Source organism: Amphiura filiformis, chromosome 2 (assembly GCF_039555335.1).
Source record: "Amphiura filiformis chromosome 2, Afil_fr2py, whole genome shotgun sequence".
Classification (NCBI taxonomy): Eukaryota; Metazoa; Echinodermata; class Ophiuroidea; order Amphilepidida; family Amphiuridae; genus Amphiura; species Amphiura filiformis.
Genome location: NC_092629.1, coordinates 49856281 through 49879902, shown reverse-complemented (window position 1 = coordinate 49879902; position 23622 = coordinate 49856281). Strand labels below are relative to the sequence as shown.

At 35.7% G+C, this 23622-nt stretch overlaps 1 protein-coding gene across 1 annotated transcript in view; it reads left to right on the top strand.

The window, feature by feature from the left end:
• Positions 1-8375, top strand: part of LOC140146317 (zinc metalloproteinase nas-12-like) — a 36508-nt gene extending 28133 nt beyond the window's left edge. Inside the window, 6 exon segments of the mRNA XM_072168118.1 lie at positions 208-420; positions 3208-3258; positions 3878-4015; positions 5062-5208; positions 6072-6212; positions 6656-8375. Of these exon segments, the coding sequence (XP_072024219.1) occupies positions 208-420; positions 3208-3258; positions 3878-4015; positions 5062-5208; positions 6072-6212; positions 6656-6768 (803 nt within the window). The 3' untranslated portion in view covers positions 6769-8375.
• The last annotated feature ends 15247 nt before the right edge of the window (positions 8376-23622 follow it).

The window sequence follows — 23622 nt, the reverse complement described above, 5'->3', positions numbered from 1 at the left end:
TCATCGATAGATTGATAATGCTTTGATTGATATTGATTGCTTGATTGCTTTATTTTGCTTTCAAGCATGTCAAGCAACTTTGACACGATTGATTGATTGATTGATTGATTGATTGATTTTGATAAAGTGATTGATACATCACTTCATCGATAGATTGATAATACTTTGATTGATATTGATTGCTTGATCGATCTATTTTTCTTCCAGGCATGTCAAGCAACTTTGACACCTATCCACAAACGTACCTGGATAACTTCTATACTCATTACGACTACTACTCTATCATGCATTACCCGATGTACTCATTCAGTCGCAACGGACAACCCACGGTCGTACCACGGTTACTCGGTGTCACTATCGGTAACCGCAACGATCTCAGTTTAACCGATTTGGTCAGGATACGACACTACTATAACTGCGGTAGGAATAGCACTGCCGGTAGTAATCACACTGCCAGTGACACTGTGGCGCACTCGTATTCAGCTTCAAATAGTCGTCTTCAGCACATGACCGAGGCACTTTCACATTCACGTAATTATGCACTCTGTTCTTTCCACACCAGTGGCGGCGTTACGGGGGCAGGGGTGGGGGGCATTCGCCCCTTAATATTTTTCTTGCCCTCCCCCACACACTTTTGAGGCAAAACCTCCAAAATCACGTAAACTTCCACTTTTTGCACAAAATTTGTCGATTTTTCCTCTCTGAAATTCATTATCCCCCATCCCCCCCCCGAAAAAAAATCCTGGCGCCACCACTGTTCCACACACAATGTTGCGTCAATTTCTTGTTTCTAAAATATTGTGACAGCACAAAATATCAGTAATGTCAGATAAACCGTAATTTTCTTTACCAATAACATGACATATGATGTTGTAATGATCAACCCGATATCGTTACACGATTACCCGAACATGCCGAAGATACAATCGATAACCGGTAACCGAAACGACTTGATGCGGTTTTATTGTTTTGTTTTTGTTTGTTTGTTTTTGTTGTTGTTGTTGTTGTTGTTGTTTTTTGGGGTTTTGTTTGTTTGTTTGTTTTTGTTTTTTGCTTATTTTGTTTTGTTTGTTTTTTGTATTTTGTCTTTTTAATCTTTCCCAACATCAAATCAGTTTTGGCGTTTTCTTATTTAAAAACCAAGCTTACATACAAGGTAAGTTGTATGTATATAGAAGAATCAATCCATAATTGGAATAAACTTCTCACACATCATGAATGATAACCAGTGAATAAAAATTGTTCCTGAACTTCATTGACTTAGGGCCTAGGGATGATTTGAAATGACCGCCAATTATGAATGTTTGATATTTATTACCAGCAAAAAGAGACACATGTAGAAACGAAAAAAGGTACCATTTTGTTGAAGGAGCAAAGCTAGTTCAACAAACCATAACCTCGCTTCTTGATATCGTTTGAAGTCAAATGATATACAATTTTAAAGCTTATGATATATATTTTCTAAACACGAAAACAAATTGACCGGGGAGGAATTTATGGCTCATTCGTCGTGTACGGTCACATATTGTATTCATGGTATTTGTATCCATTGTCGATTTCTTCTTACTTCACTTCAAAGTTTACACGCACCCACTTTATCACGAAACAATACAACGCACATCACGGGTTTTTGGGTTCTTTTTAATTGTATGTTCTCGAAGTTACCATTTTGATTGTATGTGGAAAATGATGTTATTTATTTGTTCATTCAAACATTTTATTTAATGAACAGGGTGCAACGGGATTAATTACCCGATACACTACTTTTAAATGCATTGCCCTGCACTAAACGTTATGCCTTTCCTCTCCATCGCACAAGCAGGGATACAGACCTGGATCGTAATTCTATAGAATTCTATAGAATTTTCACATCATATTGCACTCGCACCTGTAAGATTAGTGTCTTCGAAAAGAGCGGTATCGTAGCCAATCTATTATTGCACACAGGTGTTGAGTTCGTCGTGCTCATAGTGCAGGGCAATAATTCAAAAATAGTGTAACCCATTGCTATGGTAATTATACTGCTGGATCACTACTCTACAGCGAATAGGATGGCACTCCACGAAGTGGGTCAAGTATTTTATATTTGCCGGTTTTACCTGTACTTCAGAAACTGCCATCCGTTTGTGTATCGAATAGGTTAATTCACATAAGATGTTGTATTGAATTTATTCACACTTTTACACTCTGAAAGAAACTATCTGTTTGCACCATTAAACCACCTTAATGTGACACCTACAGATGAAAAATAAAATGTCGTTTTATCTAAATTACCATCATTGTTTCAGAAATATTATCACATTGTTTTAAGCACGTCATCTCAATATAACACGCACACACTTGGTTACTTACAACGTGTAGTTCTTTTAGCACCCGTACACTTTGTAATTGAAGACCTGAGCTCAAGAAGACCGCAAGTCCACTTGCCCCTCAACATGTATACACTAAAGTTTCGTAAAGTTTCTTAGAGTTTTATAATGTTTAATACATGTTCCAGGGCGAAAACATCATGAAAGGTTGTAAAAAATTTGTTTTGGCCCCTAAACATGTATAAAACATTACCAAACTTTAGTGTATACGTGTTGAGGGGCCAAGTGGACTTACGGTCTTCTTGCACTCAGGTCTTCAATTATAACTTGACACGTCTCACAACAAAACGATGCATATTTTCCTTTAAAAAATCATTTTACATTTTCCATAAAGGAATATATACGCCTTTAAGTTGGTACTACGCCCCTTGATAAATTTGTGACTATTTTTTGCATTTTTCTCAAAAAAGTAATAGACCACTGGTAAGTTATGTATATTATAGGGGCAAGGAATCCAGTTACTATACACTGAAATTTCAGTGACTCAAGAGTCAAGACAAACGGTACGTTATGCAGAAAAGAAGGACTTCCAGAATTTACCTCATTTCTTAACAAATGAACCACTTGTCTTGAATCACTGAAATTTCAGTGAAGTAATTGGATTCCTTGCCCCTATACATAACTTTTGTTGCCAGTGTGTAGTTATTTTTGTGAGAAAAATGCACACTTCGTGTATCAGGGGAGTGTAGCACCACCTTAAGAAATATAGTGAGAATTTTGAAGAAGAAAAAAACGAAGTTGATTTACATATTTTAAATAAATTATTATAATGTTGCAGAAATAATCTTTCATCAGATTTAATAACAAATTGTAATCATGGTAACTGTTCTTGTTTCAGGTCCACAAAGTTTGGTTACTGAAGGTGCAAATAATCCGGAAAATGAAAGAGGTATGTAGCCCCCCCAAAAAAAAAAAAACCACACGTTTTTTATCTTTTCTTTATTCCTGTTTTTTTTTTAAATCTTAATTTGCTAACGTACTAGATTTATCTATGTAATGCTGTAAATTGTTTTGCCTAGAACAAACATTCTAACAAGCATAATGTCAACTTAACCATACTTATTTCAGACTTACATTAGAAATAAATATTTATTTGACCCCAAAACAAACGTTTGCCTCATTCAACGACCGTTTTTCACGTAAGCCTATTTTACCCACCTACATCTTCATGTATCAGATTCCTCGAAGTAAACTTTATGGTCCGATTTCTCGAAGCTTGGCTAGTGGTCAGACTTCCTAAGCCAGTAGGCTAGCCCTACCAATGTGGATCCATTTTATTGATTTGTCTTATAGGTGATGTATGATGGTACATAGGAGTAATTGCACTTAAGCTTGATGGTTTAGGAAGCCTGCATGACCACTAGCCATGCTTCAAGAAACCGGTCCTATAAATCTAATGATAACTATGTGCTTAAAGTTTATGTAGCTGGGAGGAAAAACCGTCCATCATTTTATTACAAAGTGGTCAATAACTTCAACATTAATTTTGTTCATTGTATTAATTTCAGATTGCATGGATCACGATGCAGTCAACTGCCCTCATTGGGCACACAGAGGAGAATGCCAGATGAATGAGATGTGGATGAATGTGAATTGCAGAAAGAGTTGCCAACAATGTAATGCCACCATGGATCCAATCACTGGAGGTAAGTGGAGAGTGGAGGGTGGGATAGACGATGGAGGGGAGAGTGGAGGCTGGGCGGGGTAGAAGAGGGAGTGGGGAGTGGATTGATGGGTGCGGTAGGAGTAGGAGGGGACCATCTCGGGAGTTAAGGACGGGAACTGTAACCTGAATAAGAGCATAAAGATAAGTCTGGACAAAATGTGGATTGCAAAAACCTTGCCATCAATGTATCAAGACGGTGATTGCCATGCCTCACCGGGGGAGGGTGGAGGTTGGGAAATGGAAAATGGGAGTATAGAAGGAGATGAGAAGACAAGAGCAGGATCACAGGAGGGAAAGAGTAAAAAAGTCTAAAATTAACATTATGCCTTGGAATTAAACACAAATGTAAGGGTCTATTTCAGAAAATAGATGCACACCCTTTATAGAGGAGTTCCGGACTTTTTGTCCAGTAGTGACTGTTGGAAATCCAGACTTTTAAAGTACCCACAAAGGCAAAAAAAATCCGGCAGAAATATAGTTCAAAATCAGAAATCCTGAATTTGAGAGCTCATTTTGGACATTTCCGTGATTTTTCCTTCATTTAATTTGATTTCCAAGCTTTATCAAGTGACATTGGCAACTGAAATTCCAGTCGTTTTCAGAAAGCATACTTAGAATTCCGGATATTTCTTTGATGAGTGCAAATACAAACTATTCCATAATTTATTTGTTTATTTATGACACTGACCCCTCTAACGTGTTTGTTAACTTTGTTAGGTGTCTGTTTGTTTGTTTGTTTGTGTATTTCCTACAACAGTTTCCTCTCACCAGTATGTGGACACTATAGTGCTCTGATGAGAGCAGAGTGCAATACAAATCCAAACTTTCCCATAATTTGTTTGTTGTTACCTGACAATGTTTCCGCCAATGTGTTTGTTTGTACAGTTTCCTCCAATGAGTGTGTCGATAACCATGTGCAATGTGCTGATTGGTCCAGGAGAAGCGAGTGCAATGCAAATCTAAACTTTCCCATAATTTGTTTGTTGTTACTTAACAATGTTTCCTCAAATATGTTTGTTTGTACAGTTTCCTCCAACCAGTGTGTCGATAACCATGTGCAATGTGCTGATTGGTCGAGGAGAGGCGAGTGCAATACAAGTCCAGCTTGGATGAGACACAACTGCCGTCTCAGTTGCGATCAATGTGGTGCTTCCAGTTCACAAGGCCAAGATAGTAAGTAGGCTATTCCATTTAAAATCCACACTACCCCTGTGGAAGATTTAGCCAAAGTCTTCCACAGTGGGAGTATGAGTTTTGAATAGAATAGACAATTGGATAACTTCCATTTGAAATACTCACTCCAGTTGTGGAAGGTATTGACAAAGCCGTTATACAGGGGGAGTATGGGTTTCAAAATGATTAACCCTGACCAATTCCATTTGAAATTCATACTCCCCCTGTGGAAGATATTTCCAAAATTTTCTACAGGGGGAGTGTGGATTTCAACTGGAATATAGCATATTGTTAGGAGTTTTGAACTGTAGAATTAGGATTTAGCTATGCTTCATTTAGCAATACACAATAATATTTTTTTTATTCCAAAAACATAATGTATTTTTCTGGAATCAGGAGTAGAATATAGACTGGAAAAGTTTTGAGATTAGTATTTGGAATGGAAATGAATTCATGTGTTGCATTGCAGTGTACTCAATTAAACAGATCTCAAGTAATTTGCCCGTTTGCTAACGAAGATAGAAAACATTTGCTATCTACTGAAGATAGCAGTTCCAAAATAATGTTACTAAAGATCTGGTTATGTTATTTGCTGAAGATGCTTTTGATAACGATATGAATTATATTAATATCCACGCTGTCTACAGAAGATTGCAGGGCTGTCTACTGAAGATAGCAGGGCTCTTATTTTTAGTTAATGATATCGATATTATGTGCCTTATATGCTACCTACCGAAGATAGCAGTTTTATAATACTCTGTTATACCGTATAGAAGAGATTGTATGGAAAATATGTTTGTACCTACTTAATGTACATTTTTATGTTAAATATTTTTCTACCATTTTTCTTTGTACTAATTTAGCCTGTCGTGACTTCAATGTATACTGTGATTACTGGGCCCGTAATGGCGAATGTCTACGAAACCCAGCCTATATGAGAATGCAATGTAAACAGAGTTGTAATATATGTAATTCCACAGCCTCCGATGATAGCACTTCAAATAGTAAGTTACCATTATGATATAAAATGATCGATACATTGATATAGTAATCAATGATCGATACATTGATATAGTTATCCTCTCTAAAAAAACCTGACAATTTTAATAATTGTAATGAGTGCGTATTTTGAATAAATTTACATCTTTGATGGCAATTTTAGCTTCAAAATTCCAATTTTTTTTTTAATTGGGTGTAAATTTATGAAAAAGGGGGTCTATTGACAGGCACATGACACGTACCAATAATGTGAGTGCCCCACTGCAGGGGGTTTACCCCCCCCCCCTCCTCAATTATCATGGCATATGGATAATCAAACCATAATGATTATGAATTAAGTAAGAGCATAATTTCAGCTACAACCTGGTATATATTTTGTCAGATGGTTCTTCCAGATCCTTAATTTTAAATGCATCGTTTTCTTTTCTGTCTCTCTCTCTCTTTATAGATTTATGTTTCAATCATAGTCTTTACTGCGATGCCTGGGCCCAACGTGGGGAATGCCGTCAAAACTCGGAGTACATGCTTGCCTATTGCAGGAAGAGTTGCAGGGTGTGCTAACCGATACATCATTCCTGAGATAAGTTTTCAAGGAAAGTAGAGTTTAAGAGTGTTACCGCCATTTCATTACCGAAATATACTATAAACATCAGTTTGAGTATATAACGGCATGTCTAAAATATAACGGCATGTCTAAAATGGTAACGATATTTTACTCTGGGACACTATATATGCCTATTATTAGCATTAGTTTTTAAGTTATTATCGACATTTCACTCCCGAGATACACTATAGACTGCAGTTTGAGTATAATATATAACGGCATGTCTAAAGTGGTAACGATATTTTACTCTGGGACACTATATATTTTTAGCATTAGTTTTTAAGTTGTTATCGACATTTCACTCCCGAGATACACTATATTAGGCATTACTTTAAGGAAAGTATGTTTAGTACATATTATTATCGAAATAGTGTTAACGATAATTTACTCTGGGACACATTATACTACACAGTACTTACAAATTTGAAAACGGAGCAAGAGGTATCGATATTTCACTCCGGGGACATACTGTAGACACCAGGTTTAGGCCTAGTATAACTATCAATATAGTGCTATTTCACTTAGAGATACACTATAACATTTACATTTGATAACACATTGCCAAAATGTAAGAGTGCCAAGAAAACGAAATTCAAAATGTCAAAAAAAGGTTTGTTTGTTTGTTTGTTAAGAGAATTTTGACTTGAATTCTATTGCCAAAATGTATCATTCGCATTTAATGTATTCAGAGAAACAAGGGATGAAACATTCTAAATATTATTCATCTACAAGTAGTATAGTTCTAGAGATATTTGAACGCCTGTAAGCCTTTTTTTGTTTTGTTTTTGCTATTTTGTTTTTTGTGTTTTTGACTTTTTGAGCAATGTCGATCCAGAGATTTAAAACAGTGTAAGAATTGTGCTACTAATATGGAATCATGAATATGAGAGCTGTATGTGATGTTCGAATTGATTTGGGTGTTTTTTGTTGTAATTTTCAAACATTTAGAGTCTATGTTTTAAATTACTTTTTAATTGAGTATGTAAGCATGGTAAGATGCCTCTTCAAGCACAACTGTGAGCATGCTGTACGATGTATCATGATTCTTAAGCAAAAAAGGTGCTATACAATTGTCCATATCCTTTCATCCCTCTCTCCCTCCTATATTCTTCCCTTTTCACCTCCTCCCTCCATATCCACCCGCCCTCCCTCCAAACCCAGACGTATCCCTAGCTCCCGTCCTCCCTCCATATACATCCATCCCCTTTTCCCTCCCTCCCTCCATCCCTCCCTCCCTCCCTCCCTCTCTCCCTCCCTCCCTCCATATCCACCCGCCCTCCCTCCATACCCCGGACGTATTCCTCGCGTCCTCCCGCTCCATACATCCATCCAATTTTGCCTTTACTCCATCGGTATGCAGGCGCTAGTCCTAAGGTTTACTAGTCCGAAAAAAGGTCCGCCAGTCCTAAACATAAAAAGGTTCGCCAGTCCTAAACATAAAATGGGTTCGCTAGTTCTAAAGTTAAGGTATGTTTATGCTTATGGTAAGGTTTAGGGTTATAGTTCGAGTTCGATTTAGGGTCCCGTACTAGCATACATTTTGTATACTAGTCAGTGGCGGCGCTACGGGGGGGGGGGAATATTTTTCTTGCCCCCCCCCCCCCCTTTTGGGGCAAAAAAACCAAATTACGTAAATTTCCACTTTTTGCGGCAATTTTGGGCAAAATTTGTTGCTTTTGCTCCCCTGAGATTCACTTTGCCCCCCATGTACCACCCCCCTGAAAAAAATCCTGGTGCCGCCAGTGATACTAGTGAACCCTAGGACCATAGGATGTAGACACCCCATCTTCCTCCATATCACTACCATGTCGATTCTATAAATTATATATTTTTATGATAATCTGCCAAATATGCCTTCGCTAGCTACATTCCATATAAACACCTCAAAAGAAATAAGTCCCCCTCTGAACATGTCGTCATAACATCGTAAGGTTTCGTTTTGTACCAGCAAAACTAACTTTGAAATAATTATATGACTGTTTACTAAGTGCTGTGTGAAAATGAGAGATTTCTCTGACTTCAGGGCTGAATGAGCCTAAATTGAAGACAAAAAGTGCCCTTTCCAAAAGTCACAAAGTAGGCCTATGCTTGTTAACTGCAAGGTGTATTGGGACAAGGAATGGAACTGACCATCTTACAACTCACTGTGCTGAACTCTGCACCAAGGGGATTTGTATGGCTGAATGATCAAGAATCGATACACATTACAGTAAATGTTCACTTGGTGAGGATTTTAAACTGCACTCAAACACATGGGGTTTTCCATTAGTAACGAGCCATGAATCAACTTTTGTGACAAGCATAGGCCTACTTTGTGACTTTTGAAAAGGGCAGTTTTTGCCTTCAATTTAGGCTCATTCAGCCCTGAAGTCATGGAAATCTCTCATTGTCACACAGCACTTAGTAAACAGTCATATAATTATTTCAAAGTTAGTTTTGTTGGTACAAAATGAAACCTTACGATGTTATGACGACATGTTCAGAGGGGGACTTATTTCTTTTCAGGTGTTTAGATATGTTTAGAACAAAGTTATAAGATTATATACGTGTAATTATATTTTAACATTTTTACTGTAATGTTTAAACTATATACGAGGGTCATTCAAAAAGTTCTACCTCGGCTTTTTTAACGTTGGGTCTGTAAATGGTAGCTTCTTTAAACTCAGTATGGTTAGGCCTATACATTGGAATGTCATAATTTGTCACAAGCTAGGTAAAGCCCTAGGTTACAATCATTGAAAACATAAAATAGCTAATAAATGCAGAATCTGAGACATGAGGGTGGAGGTAGAATTTTTTGAATGACCCTCGTATATATGGATGGTAAGATAATGTTTGTGACGTTTCTTCTGAATTGAGACATGCTTGAGGAGGACCCGACTGTTTGTCTTGTTTTGTCCAATAGGGGCCTACAGACGACATTTGGCTGACTATTAATATACAAGCCGAAACAAAATAAATTATACAATTGCAATTTTGCTTTTCAGTAAAAGAATAAAAGGGGCCATGGCAACATATTTTATGCAGTGGAATCAGTAATATCTTGGCTTTCACATAATTGACATTAGTAATAAATAATATGATATTTTTTTCAAATTATAAATAATTAAAATACCACTTCAAATTCCCCATTGTTAAGAAATAATCTTGACGACAAATTAAACATACAATATTAATAAGTGACATGTTTGCCAAATATACCATTTTCTAAATTGTACATTTTTTTGTTACAACCTTTATGTTGGTTACTCCATGCAGTTTAAACATGTTAAATCCATACGGTGACAGTGCCTTTTGTCAGATAATTATTTTCAATTTTAAACAAAATTTTATTCGCATAATTAATGTTTACTTTTCGACATAAGCAAAATATGAAAAGCAAAAATTACATATTAGTTAATTAAATATTAGACAATGTTTAGTGCGGTTTTTTTACCATTCATTATTATTAGCTGATTTGGATTTGCATATCTTTTAGTGTCATGAAAAAAATTTGGCATAACTACACAATACCCACCACACCATGGGCACAGCCCTGAGCTGCTTCAAAGGGAATAGCCCCTCAATTTGATATTTTCTTGTATTTTGACAAATAATCCCCCTATAGTCACATCATAATTTCTTTTACATTTTGGTTCTTGGACAAATGTCTTCAACGAAGCGCCATCTATCTAGTAGTTGGACAAATAATCCCCCTACAGTCACGACATGGCTTTTGGGATTTTGGTATTTGGACAAATAATTTCAGACAGAGAGGGTGTGTTGGTTGAAAACAGCCCGACGGTGTTGGTCGGCGTAGACGCAGTGTCTTCAACGAAGCGCCATCTATCTAGTAGTTGGACAAATAATCCCCCTACAGTCACGACATGGCTTTTTGGATTCTGATATTTGGACAAATAATTTCAGACAGAGAGGGCGTGTTGGTTGAAAACAGCCCGACGGTGTTGGTCGGCGTAGACTCAGTTGAAAACTCATTATTTGAGTACGTCCAAGGTTCCACACCATGGGCCATTAACCAAGTGCGTCCATGTCCAAATAGGATATGCACGCAATTCTTGGTTTTTATGTTGGCGCAGTCGGCGCAGACGTAGTTCTGAATTCGATAGAGGGCTTATAGGTCTTGGTTTTATGTTGGCGCAGTCGGCGTAGACGGCGTAGACGTAGTTCTGAATTCGATATGGGGCTTTGAAAACAGCATGCTTCTTAACAGGACATAGACACACTTGCGTGTAGGTCTTGGTTTTATGTTGGCGCAGTCGGCGCAGACGTAGTTCTCAATTCGATAGAGGGCTTATAGGTCTTGGTTTTATGTTGGCGCAGTCGGCGTAGACGTAGTTCTGAATTCGATATGGGGCTTTGAAAACAGCATGCTTCTTAACAGGACATAGACACACTTGCGTAAACACAATGCACGACTAAACATAATGTATGAGGGAATGCCTCGTTCTAACAAGAAAGCCCGACTGCGCGTTGGGACGAGAGACCTTATTTTTTATAATATATTTAGAATCAATCGTATCAAATTTTTACTTGAGTTGTAAAAACCATAAAAAGAGTCTCAATCAGTCTCATTAATTTTTATGTATTTTGCTGTTTGTTGATATAAGAAAATATGTAATAGTAAGTGCAATGCATCGCAACAAGACCAAAGTCATATAATTTGGATTCTATTATTTTTAGAATGTAGTTCAGCCATCAATTCGCGGGAGAATTTTCCCAATTTTAACGTGATAAAATGGACTTTACAAAATTACAATCCATACCCGATGACCCCCCCCTTTTTTTTTTTTTTTTTTTAGTTGCGGCTACCCAATGAACCCCTTTCTTTGGTTGCGGCTACCCATAACCCCCTTTTTTCTATAATAGCATCATCTAAATGCAACTAAACAATGCAGAAACCTGTCCAATTTTGCTTCATTTTTTCACAATTATGCCGAAAGTTTCAAAATTTTGCTACATTTTGTCACAATTTTCTACCCGTCATTGGTGATTTTTACCAACTTTGGTGGCTCATAACTTCTTGTTCTGAACAGATATAAAGCTGCAATCTTGGATTCTAGCTAACCTTATGTCATATTTTTAGAATCTGGCTCTAAATTTCAGATATCTGCTTTCCTTTTTAAGTTATGAAGTTAATTTATTCAACCGCAAGTGTGATTTTGTCATTTTGGGGGTCCCCTGGTGTCAAAAATATGTGGTCATATGACTCAAATGTCATAGATACATTGTCTATAGGTACATATCTAAGCCCACAAGCAAGTTTGAGCAAATCAAACCATTAATGGAGGAATGGGCGGTATACGAAGTTGGGTTCAGGTGAAAATTTGCTGGAGACCCCCCCCTCTTTCAGACCAATGGTTGACCATGTTGACAGTTGAAACATGAATTGAAATTTACAGCCCTGAAACATACTTATGAGACCAGCTTTGGTACTCAACTCCATCATAGTTAGATGGCAGCTTGAAAATAGGGTGGAAAACCTACTATTTCTTGTCTAAGGGTGTTGAATTCAGCAACCATGACAACAAAATCAGCAAAATTTGACCAAGTTTTTTCACAAGTGTCATGTGAAATTTGTTCTGGGTGTGTTTTAGAGGCTAATAAACACATCTAGAGTGGTCTGTTATGTACGACCCAAAAATATGCACATATACTAAGTAAAATTTTGCATATTTTGTTGCCATGGTTGCCGAATTCAACACCCTTAAACAAGAAATAACAGGTTTTTCTCCCTATTTTCAAGAGCCATCTAACTATGATGGAGTTGAGTACCAAAGCTGAATTTTTGTTTCTAGGTAGGTCTCATAAGTATGTTTCAGATCTGTAAATTTCTATTCATGTTTGCTCCAAATATTTCGTTTTTATAAATATTTACAAATGAAGGTAAAATGTTTCTAGTAAATGGTTGAAATTTTAAATGTTTTTGCTTCCTAAGACTATGTATTTATTATCAATATCATGCCTTATACTCTGTTTGACCAAACTTCGTATTCAATCATTAGATGGAAATTTGTTTTTTAAGATGTATCCGGGAGTTGTATAACACTTTCAATTTTCATTTCATCACGCTCTAAAACAAACGATTTCTTATGCATTATATTTGTTTTGTGATGAAAATCGTGATGTTTTATTTTATCACGCTCTAAACAATAATTATAGTTACATGCATTTTAAAAAAAAAATCTTATTAAAACAGTATGTTGTTTAGAAAAAATGTAGAAAGTGATGATGATGATGATGATGATGATGATGATGATGATGATGATGATGATGATGATGATGATGATGATGATGATAATGTCTCCAAAAGTGTCCCGGGTTTTTTTCTTGCCCTAAATCGTGCGTATATCTATAAAATAAGGCACTTCAATAATCAATAATCAGTCCCGCGACGGTCTCCGCTAACTAGCTACTAACTTGGGTTATGGGCGCTGATTTTCATGTTCACTGTCACTTACTCATCAGCGAAGTACGACCCTTTGTCAATCACCTTCAGTACCCCATTTCGGCATACTAGGCCTATATAAGAAACTCATCATGATGATCGAACAGAGAGTAGGCCTACTTTAAATGTAGCTTGTACCGTTTTCGTGTGGCATTCTTCAGAAGTGAGCGGTCCGTTTACCAAAATTTTCGGTCAAATCTCCATTCAATTAACACGGGAGTTGGCTAGCTATGCCTTGCCCTCACTCACTATTTTACCAAAGTACCAAATTTCTGAACATCTAACCTATAGCTGTAATTTTAGGTCATGTACTTTTAATATTGGCCGGTTAACCCTAACCCTAACCCTACCACAATATACTGCCGGCCATTTTGAAAAAGTCCACTGAACCAATGTAGATACATTTTATGCAAAAACCCGGCAAAAAAGCTTTCCGGATTCGGTTTCAGCAGCCAAAATGGCTATAGAATCCACTCGTCTAATAAATGATTTGCAAAAAATGCTATCATTTGCCCAGGTACGGTATTGTGCAAAATTTTACTAAACAGCAGAGTCAAATCTTTCCCCTTACTCAACACCGGGTAATTTTACTCAATTCATGTGATGTTTGGTTTATAATGTGATTTTTGGTTTACATTGTGATATTTTGGTTTAAAATGTGATTTTGATCAAAAAATTAGTTTTTGGTCTAAAATGTGCTTTTTGATCAATAATTTGATTTTTTGTTGGTCAAAAATCAAAAATGTGACTTTTGGTCAAAATTAATGTGATTTTTGGGTTGGAAGGTGTTTTTGGTCAAAAATGTGATTTTTTTTTTTTTGTATGTATGATTTGTTTTCCTTTTCTAAAACATCTTGTTTTAAAATTGGGAAACAAATGATAATGACGTAGATATTCATTTGTTTTATACACATTACCCACCTAAAAAATGCGGACAGTCCTATATTGCATAATATGTATTTCGATTGAACATCTGCATTTTGTACCATTCAAAGAACAGTAGTTTTAGCTAGTAGTAACTATACAGTTAATATTGATGAGAATTTCAATAATATGATATTGGAATTAAATTCATAGTCCCTCTTTAAAAATAAAATGTTATCAATTTCAGACAATTGAGGCCCGATTTAAGGGTACTACACCCCTGGCCAATTTTAGCCTATTTTTGCATTTTTCTCAAAATTATAGCGTATTGGTGAAAAGTAAGCCATGTATATTATAGGGGCAAGGATTACAACTACTGCACTGAAAATTCAGCAACTCAAGCCAAGTAGTTATTGATTTATTGATCAAATATTGGGTTTCCCTCATTTTTGACTGTAATTCCACAACTGTTGTCTGTGCTGAAATAAAATTTCCAGTGCAGTAGTTGTAGTCCTTGCCCCTGTAATATACATTTCTTACTTGTCACCAATGCGCTATAATTTTGGAGAAAATGCAAAAATAGGCACAAAATTGGCCAGGGTGTAGTAAATTCTTAAGGAAAGTTAAAAATGAGAAAGAATCCTCACTTTGCAGTTTTTTATGTTTCTTATTATTTTGTGATGATAAAAGTAAGGATATTTTAACACTTTAGAAATTTCTCGTTTGTTATGTTTCTTATTACTTTGTGAGGAAAAGTAAGGAATTTTTGTATTACTTTGGAAATTTTTCACTTGTTATCATCATGTTTTGTGATGACAACAGTGAGAATTATTTTCATCATTTCGCCAACTTCTCATTTGTTATGTTTAACGTTTCTTATTATTTTGTGAGGAAAAAGTGAGGATTTTTTTATCACTTTGGAATGTTTTCATTTGTTATATTTCTTATTATTTTGTGATGAAAAAAGTTGTTCATTACGACGCCAATTTTTCATTCATTTTTTAAAATTATTTTGTTATGAGATACGTGAGGATTTCTATCACATTCGAAATATAATTAGATATGGCACGATTTGGGGGAGAAATTTTGGCACCTATTTTTTGGACATCATAATAATTCATCACTTTTTTTTCACTTTGAAAACAATATTACAAAATGCAATCAAACAATATCAAGGCATGGAATAATAATATTAAATTTCTCAATCCATGGGCTTAAAGCAACATTGTACATTATACAGAAAAAAAAAAAAAAATCCGAAGTAATTTCAAAATCTTTTTTCCATACAAAATAATGTGAAACGTAACAAATGAAAAATTTGCGAAGTGATGAAAAATCCTCACTTTTGTCATCACAAAATGATAGAAAACATTAAAAATCAAAAATATAAAAGTAGTAAAAATCCTCACTTTTTTTCACCAGAAAAATATAAGAAACATAATAAATAAAAAATTTGCAAAGTTATGACAAAATTCTCACTTTTTTCCTCACAAAATATTAAAAGACATAAAAATTCAAAATGTGCAAAGTGATGAAAAACTATCACTTTTCCTCACAAACTATAAATAAGAAACATAACAAATGAAAAAAAAATTACAAAGTGATGAAAAATCCTCACTTTTGTCATCACAAAATAATAGAAAACATTAAAAATCAAAAATATAAAAGTAGTAAAAATCCTCACTTTTTTTCACCAGAAAAATATAACAAACATAATAAATAAAAAATTTGCAAAGTTATGACAAAATTCTCACTTTTTTCCTCACAAAATATTAAAAGACATAAAAATTCAAAATGTGCAAAGTGATGAAAAACTATCACTTTTACTCACAAACTATAAATAAGAAACATAACAAATGAAAAAATTACAAAGTGATAAAAATCCTCACTTTTTTCCTCAAAAATATTAATAAGAAACATACCAAATGAAAATATTACAAAGTGATAAAAATTTCGGGTTGGTACAATTTGTGACCCTAACTTCTCATACCCGACTTTTCAACCTAAAAAATTCAGCCAATATGGTACATATTTTCTAATGATTTAAGCAAAATATATTTTTTTAATTCTCAAAAACCCAACTTAACTAAATAACAAAAACTGATGCTAAACTTAAAATGTGTATCCATTATTTAAATTCAATCAATCCCGGAAATTAAGCATGTTATTAAAACCCTAAGCCACGATGGGTAGATTTGTTTTTGATTACCCAGATCAGCTATAATGCGTATAATAAAGGCTACTGCATGGAGGTGAGGTTTATGACCAAGAAATGTAAATATTGACTTTCCCTCTGTGTGTGTCATCACATGAACAATTACGTAATCGTATTGACTTTTGTTGAACCATGGTTGAACTTCTTAAAAGGTCAGTGAACTCATCATCACTCCTGCCAGAGACCATTTTCTCGGGGGGGGGGGGGGTGCCCTGGGCAAGGCAACATGATTCAGCTTTGGCCCTTCAGATCTGTAACCTAACTTTTCCAAGCTGTCCCAAAAATCTCTTTTCCCGTGAAAATTTGCTATCAATGCTAAAATGCGAAGGGGATACCGGAGCCAGGGGCCAAAATTTCCACATCGCATCGTTCAACTAAAAACATTAATTACCAGGACAAATGCGCGCGAAAAAATTGCAATGAACAAAATAATCATGTGCCATAAAATCGTGCCAAAGCCCACCCCTATAGCCAAAGTCATCCTTAAAGAACTATAAATATCACTTTCAAAACATACTGAATCTTCAATTATTAGGGGGGGGGCTGAAAAATATGTAGGGGGGTTATAAAATTTTGGAGTTCTGAATATAGGGGATTCAAAAGTTTTGGGTGTATGAAGAGGGAGGTTAAAAAGTTTTTGTGCACTTAGAGGGGGGCTGTAAAACTTTAGCAACATTAGTCAGTCCTGAAGCAAAAAATAAAGAACATGATAGCCTGCAATATTTTCGTAAATGTTCCAGTATTAAAAACCAAAACAAAAGTTCATTCCAGATAAGGGTATTTATTTGATACAGTTAACATAATTTAACTACGTCCACGCCTAAACGCAAAACCTGCTATTTTTGAACTACGTCTGCGCCGACTGCGCCGACATAAAAACCAAGACCTACGGTCCAAACACTGCATGTAGCAGCAAAACACTCAAACACTTCTGGTATCAAACACAAAACAACATACCATCCCAATTCAACTTCAACGGGGACAAATCCCCCTCCAACACTGCGTCCATGCCCCATATAAAATCACCCATTTTAATTACGACCACACCCAAAGCCCAAACATGCTAAATTTCGACTACGTCTGCGCCGACATTAAACCAGGACCTATACTTTGTCCAATTTACATGTACCAACAACAAATTCAAACACTATCAAACACAAAACAACATCTTGTAGGCCTACTCCTTCAACGCCATTGTGGGACAAATCCCCCCGCAATACTGCGTCCACGCTCCATTTTTTTTTTTTTCACTTTTAACTACGTCCACGCCCAAACGCAAAATCTGCCATTTTCAACTACGGCTGCGCCGACTTAAAAACCAAGACCTATGTCCAACATACTGTTCATGTACTGCCAGTCTGCCACCACATTCACACACAATTTAACATATTATACTAATTCAACATCATGGGCACCAATCCCCCAAACACTATGTCCCATTCATAAAATCACCAATTTTATCCACGTCCAAGCCCAAAGCCCAAACCTGTTAATTTTCAGCTACGTCTGCGCCGACTACGCCGACATAAAAACTAGACATAGAATTTGTCCTAGTAGGCCTATACATGTACCAACAACTAATTCAAATACAATCACACAAAAAAATACCACATCTTGAACTCCTTCAACGGTATAACGGGGACAAATCCCCCCGCAATACTACGTCCACGCCCCATTTTAAAAACCTGTCAATTTTCAACTACGTCTGCGCCGACTGCGCCTTGTTAAAAACCGACACCTAGGGCCTATAGGCCTACTCCCGAGTAGTACCAGCAAACATACTTCCTTTGTTTTATCTGCAACTTAAATGATGCATCTACGCTGCATTGATCAACCCGCCAATTTAAACTGCGTCCACGTCAAACGCCAACTCTGTCGGTTTTTCGACTACGTCTGCGCCAACTGCGCCCACAAAAAAACCAAGACCTATACTTAGTCTCCAGAATAACACACTCACAACATTACCATACACAAATCATTAAAACAGAATACCCCACTCAAGCACAAAACACCCTATTCCAATACATACAAACATGTTACAACTTTATACAACTATACCCCCTGAGAGGGGTATTCTGTAGTTACTCCAAAAATTTTAGGTTTTTATTTAATCAACATAAAAGTTCATTCAAACCTACAATAATATTACTAAGGATAAATGATCGACTAGAGAACGAGTAACTAAATTTCAGCTGAAAATTTTCATTAATTAATATTAACAACTGTATGAGAGTAACAAAAGTTAGTGTAACCATGGTAACAGATATTTCCTTACTTTTGTCTTGTTGTATACAAGCCAGCATACTCTCGCATAGGGTTTTAAGCTTGAGCAAAGCAGCTTATTTGAGCATGGTAACAGGATCAAAGTGTTTTTTCGCACGGAACCAATAAGGCCCTATATGCACTCTGAAAGGTCTGAATCAAATTTAATCTGGTTCAGATTAAATGAGATTATTCCAGATCAATTTGATCCGTAATTCTACTCAAATTGAACACGATTAGCATTCACATTGGCACTACTCCGACATTTCACACGACTTTCCACCGACTGCTTACTCCGACCTTACGCCGGGTGTAAAACCCTGCGTCTGAACATGGCTACATTTCAAACAAATTCAAACAAATAAGTTCATATTTTACCTAGATCCAGGATCCATCAGCTTGATCATGTTGATCAAGATTTTTAAAGTGTAAACCTGCTGATTGACTAACTAACTGACTAACTGACTATACTGACTGACTGACTGACTAATTAACTAACAGACTGACTAACCGACTCAACCCGAACAAGCATTATCTGTAAGTTAATTTTATGTTGTTTACATTAATTACGACTAGTTTTGTATTCATATTGTGTCTAAATACTAACTGTTGTGGTGAATACAGCATAATTAGTTACTTAATTAAATATTATAAGTAATGGAAGCGAACTTAAACTATAAATTGCCCATTATGCATCGCCTATGATACGTTCCCAAGCCCTATACGGGGTCATATATTAATATAAACATCTCAAAAAAAGTAACTAACCCCCCTTAAATAATGGCCATTATTCAAAAATGGGCTATTGTATTACAAATCTGTAAAATGCGTCGGAAGCAGAATTTATTTCTGCGCATTTTTTTTTTTTATTTGATACGATAGCCCAGAAAACAATAAAACACCGGTCAATTTAATGTAGTGAGGTCCAGATTTGAAAGTTGCACTTACATACAAATTTTTACAATACAAAAACACTCAGATATCATACACAGATTTCCTTCCATTACACTGAATACAAAATCAATACAATTTACTGCAACTTTCAAATCTTGGGTTACATTGATTTAAATGTACGCTGTGACGTCAATATTTAGTAAATTGCTACAAATGAGGTGTCAAAATATGCAGAAATAAATTTTGCTTCCAACGCTTTTTTCAGATTTGTAATACAATTACCCGTTTTTGAATAATGGTAATTATTTAAGGGGGTTAGTTACTTTTTTTGAGATGTTTATATGCTCGATGCCGTTATGGAGCATTACATTGGCCCACTACAAAATTGGGGAGACCCCACAAAATTTAGTGTGAAAAGTGATTACTTTAGTGTTTACTTAAACGTTTCCATTTGTGTTTAATTACAATAAAATATCGACAAGTTCCGCATGAGGTACGGTAAACAGTAACAGTCAATTTTACTCTGATCAGAACTGACTTCGAAGTCTTTGTCGTGATCACATAATTCTGTGGTCGTGATAGAAATATTTTCCCTTACAATTGTTATGGCGCTATTTTCTTTCTATATTTCATCATTTAAATATATCGCTCCGCGGTCTTTCATTCATCAATCATGCTCGCCTATGATCCTGTGTAGTCGATGGCCAGTCACTGAAGGAGAAGGACCGCAAGCGTATTCAATCCGTAATCTATATGTATAGATTGTTTAATTAACCATGTTAACCAAATACTACCGATGAGTAAGGTTTTTACATATACCCTATTTCTTCATAGGCATTTATGGTTTCATACGTATGCTCATTGCGGTATATGGACGTTATTTGTGACGACAAGGCATTGTATGACATACTCTTATGTTTGAAGCACTTGCATATTTATGCGAATTTTACGAAAAACAAAACGCTCATTTTTTACCACAAGCCTAAAAATGAAAAACTGGAGTAATAGCAGATTATAGCCATTTTTTCATAGACTTGCATGCAAACCCTGATGTAAACATCCTTTTTGCAAAAACGCCCATACGAATTAAAAAGGAACGTTTTGTGTTTCATAAAAATTGCACATTGTGTTTTTCAAACATTTTAGAGGTGTGTCATGCAATAGTTTACGAATACAACTTGTCCTTTAAATTAAAAAATGTGTGCCTTTCTCGTATGTAAGCAAATGTGTAGGGGTGTATTCATGTGTGATCAAACACGGGGTGGTGTAGTGTGTACTCATGTGTGATCAAAGACGGGAGTGGGGTGGGCAAATGTGTACTTTCTAAATGTACACCGAGTGGAAAGAGTGGGGAAAACGAGTGAAAGAGTGAAATGGAGGACAATCCCTTTTTGAGTGGAAAAATTTCACTCCAAAAGGATTGAAAAAAGTAGTCTGTATATTTAAAAGAGTGAATATTGCCTAAAGAAATTGTGCTTTCTTTCATCATGTTCATTTTAGAGTGTTTTCTCTGGTGTTTTCTACTCAAAAACGGGTTGTCCTTCGTTCAACTCCTTGAAAGAGTGAAAATTCACTCGTTTACATTACGAGAGTAGGGTGTATTCATGCGTGATCAAAGACGGGTATGTGTTCAATGTTGAATGTGAAGAAATAACCTAAGGAGAGTAGATTTATTTTAGGATACGAATTTTTAATTATGTAAAACATTACGCTTTTGTTGTCAATGTATTATCACTGCGAACGAATCATGTTATATTTTTGACCGTAGGCCTACTTGGCCAACTAAAATGATTATTATATTACTTTTCAATGTTGGGCCTACCTTGCTGTCCTTAAAGAGTACTATATAAGAACATAGCATACATTAGAGAACTCTGACGTATTATTCAAAATATTTTTATTGATGAGAATAATGAATATAATGTAATGTATAATAATATTAACTAGTCATATATAGAGACGAAAATATTTTGCGAATTGAGCAAAAGAAAATAAAATAAAAATAAATCCATGAATTGTTGTCTCTCATTTTGGATATTGATTGTGTTTGTCTGTATCTAAATTAAATAAATTGTCTTTCTCTTTGAATTAAGTTGCAAACCAATTCATTATACGCCCCCTATATCATGACCTTAATCTTCCACACAAGGAGTGTTCATTTCAAATGGGATTACCTGAATGGATGACTCCATTTGAAATCTATACCCCCTGTGTAAGAGAAAAGGTCACGTCTTCCAGCAGGGGTATGGACATGGATTACAACTGGAATAGCCCAATATTCCATTGCAAGTATCATGTTTTTGAATTCAACCTCATAGCGCCCTCTTTAGTAAAGCTCAATGAAATAAAATATAATTTGTGAAATTGCCTCTTACCTTGAAACAGTCTAGAGGGCAGCCTTCAGAGATCAGAGATAACTTAACAAAATGACTCGAACACAAGTAGCTGGTTCCTTTCTTTCCTGAGAAAATCGTGTTTTCTATATTGTACGGATCAATCAAATAAAATGAAAATAATACCAGCAAGCAAGATACGCATGATGCAGTCATGTCTACAGTAGAATTCACCACGACCTTTGCAGGACTTAAACCCCATTAAAAGCTATTAAACCAAGATAACACTCATTGAAAACAGCTCAACTATGTTACATCAGATCTTCTCTGGTTAAATCCACACACACATGTGTCTGTTTTTAGCAATGAGCTGGTATTATAGTTTCAGTTGGGTGAACGATTATAAAGCAAACGAAAGGTAACAATTACTGTGTGGCCTTTGTTCACGAAATGAGACAATACTGTGTATATTGTTAACCACATTCTTGAAAATGAGAAACATAATGGCTGTGGGCCGTAACACGGTTTGGAAATAATTTCTTCATATTTTTTGGTGTTATCTGTCGTTTAGGCTACATATCCTTCCTAAAACACCAAAGTACGAATATTTCCAAACACCTAAATTAGCTAAAAATTTAGGACATGTTACAAAACTATATTTTCTAGAATTTCAGAAGAGTATTTTAAATATGTTATCTGTCGTTAACTAGGCAATGTACTATTACCTATAACATACACTAAAACACCAAAGTACGAATATTTCCAAACATCTAAATTAGCTAAAAATTTCGGACATGTTACAAAACTATATTTTCTAGAATTTTAGAAGAGTACTTTTAATATTGGCCGGTTATTTTTCACACAGCGACGTTAACTAGGCAATTACCCATACTTCTAATATACGCTATTTGTAGAGGTTACGCGTCAATGGTATAAGAGCACTGTGTATTGTGTATAGGAAAACGGACAGTAACTGCAGTATGGTGGATTTTATGCTTAATTTGGGCTCCCTCTGTTGTGAAGCTCGATATAATTATAGCTTTTATCTACCGAATAATAATCAATTTAATTTGTAAAACACGTTTAAAATTGAATTTTTCTAGAGGGCGGTCTTCTCTGTTTAATAGATGAATGCTGTGCTGTCTATACCGTAGATAACAAAGCCACCAAACTATAAAACACTTTGACTTAGGCCAAAAGAGGTTTGTCAGATGACCACGCATACCTTTGTAACGTTTGTAAATATATAATTACCTCTATAGAGGGCAGTTTTTGGCCCAATAGTAAAAATCTGGCCCTGATCCTCGGTCTACGCCCAGGGGACACAAGGCCAAGGCCTCAAAAAATAAATTGTTTGATGGGCCTGAAACAAATATTAAGGTTTGTTAGGTCAGGATTTTTTTTTGCTTTTTAAGCTGTAAATTGCATTCGATAAAGGCATTGGGACGTGTTTTTTTTCTTTTTTTTAAATTAATTTTTTTTTTTTGCGTCTTGACAATCCTTTTTGGGTACAATATCCAGGGGTACAATTTTCCTCTAGCCTTTTGGGTAACGAGGAAGACCAACTGATCCCATTAAGTGTATGCGGTTTGGGGTTGTCAGTATAAATACTCATAGCCTTCATAAATAACGTCAAACAAAAATGACACGAACACGGAAAACGAGTAGCTGAAAAGAGAAGAGAAAATCGAATTTTCTATATTTATCGGATCAATCAAATAACAAGAGCGGTTATTAGCACCGCTATTAAACTGGTGGAACCTCTGTGTAGGAGAAAGGGTCTTCCATCAGGGGTATG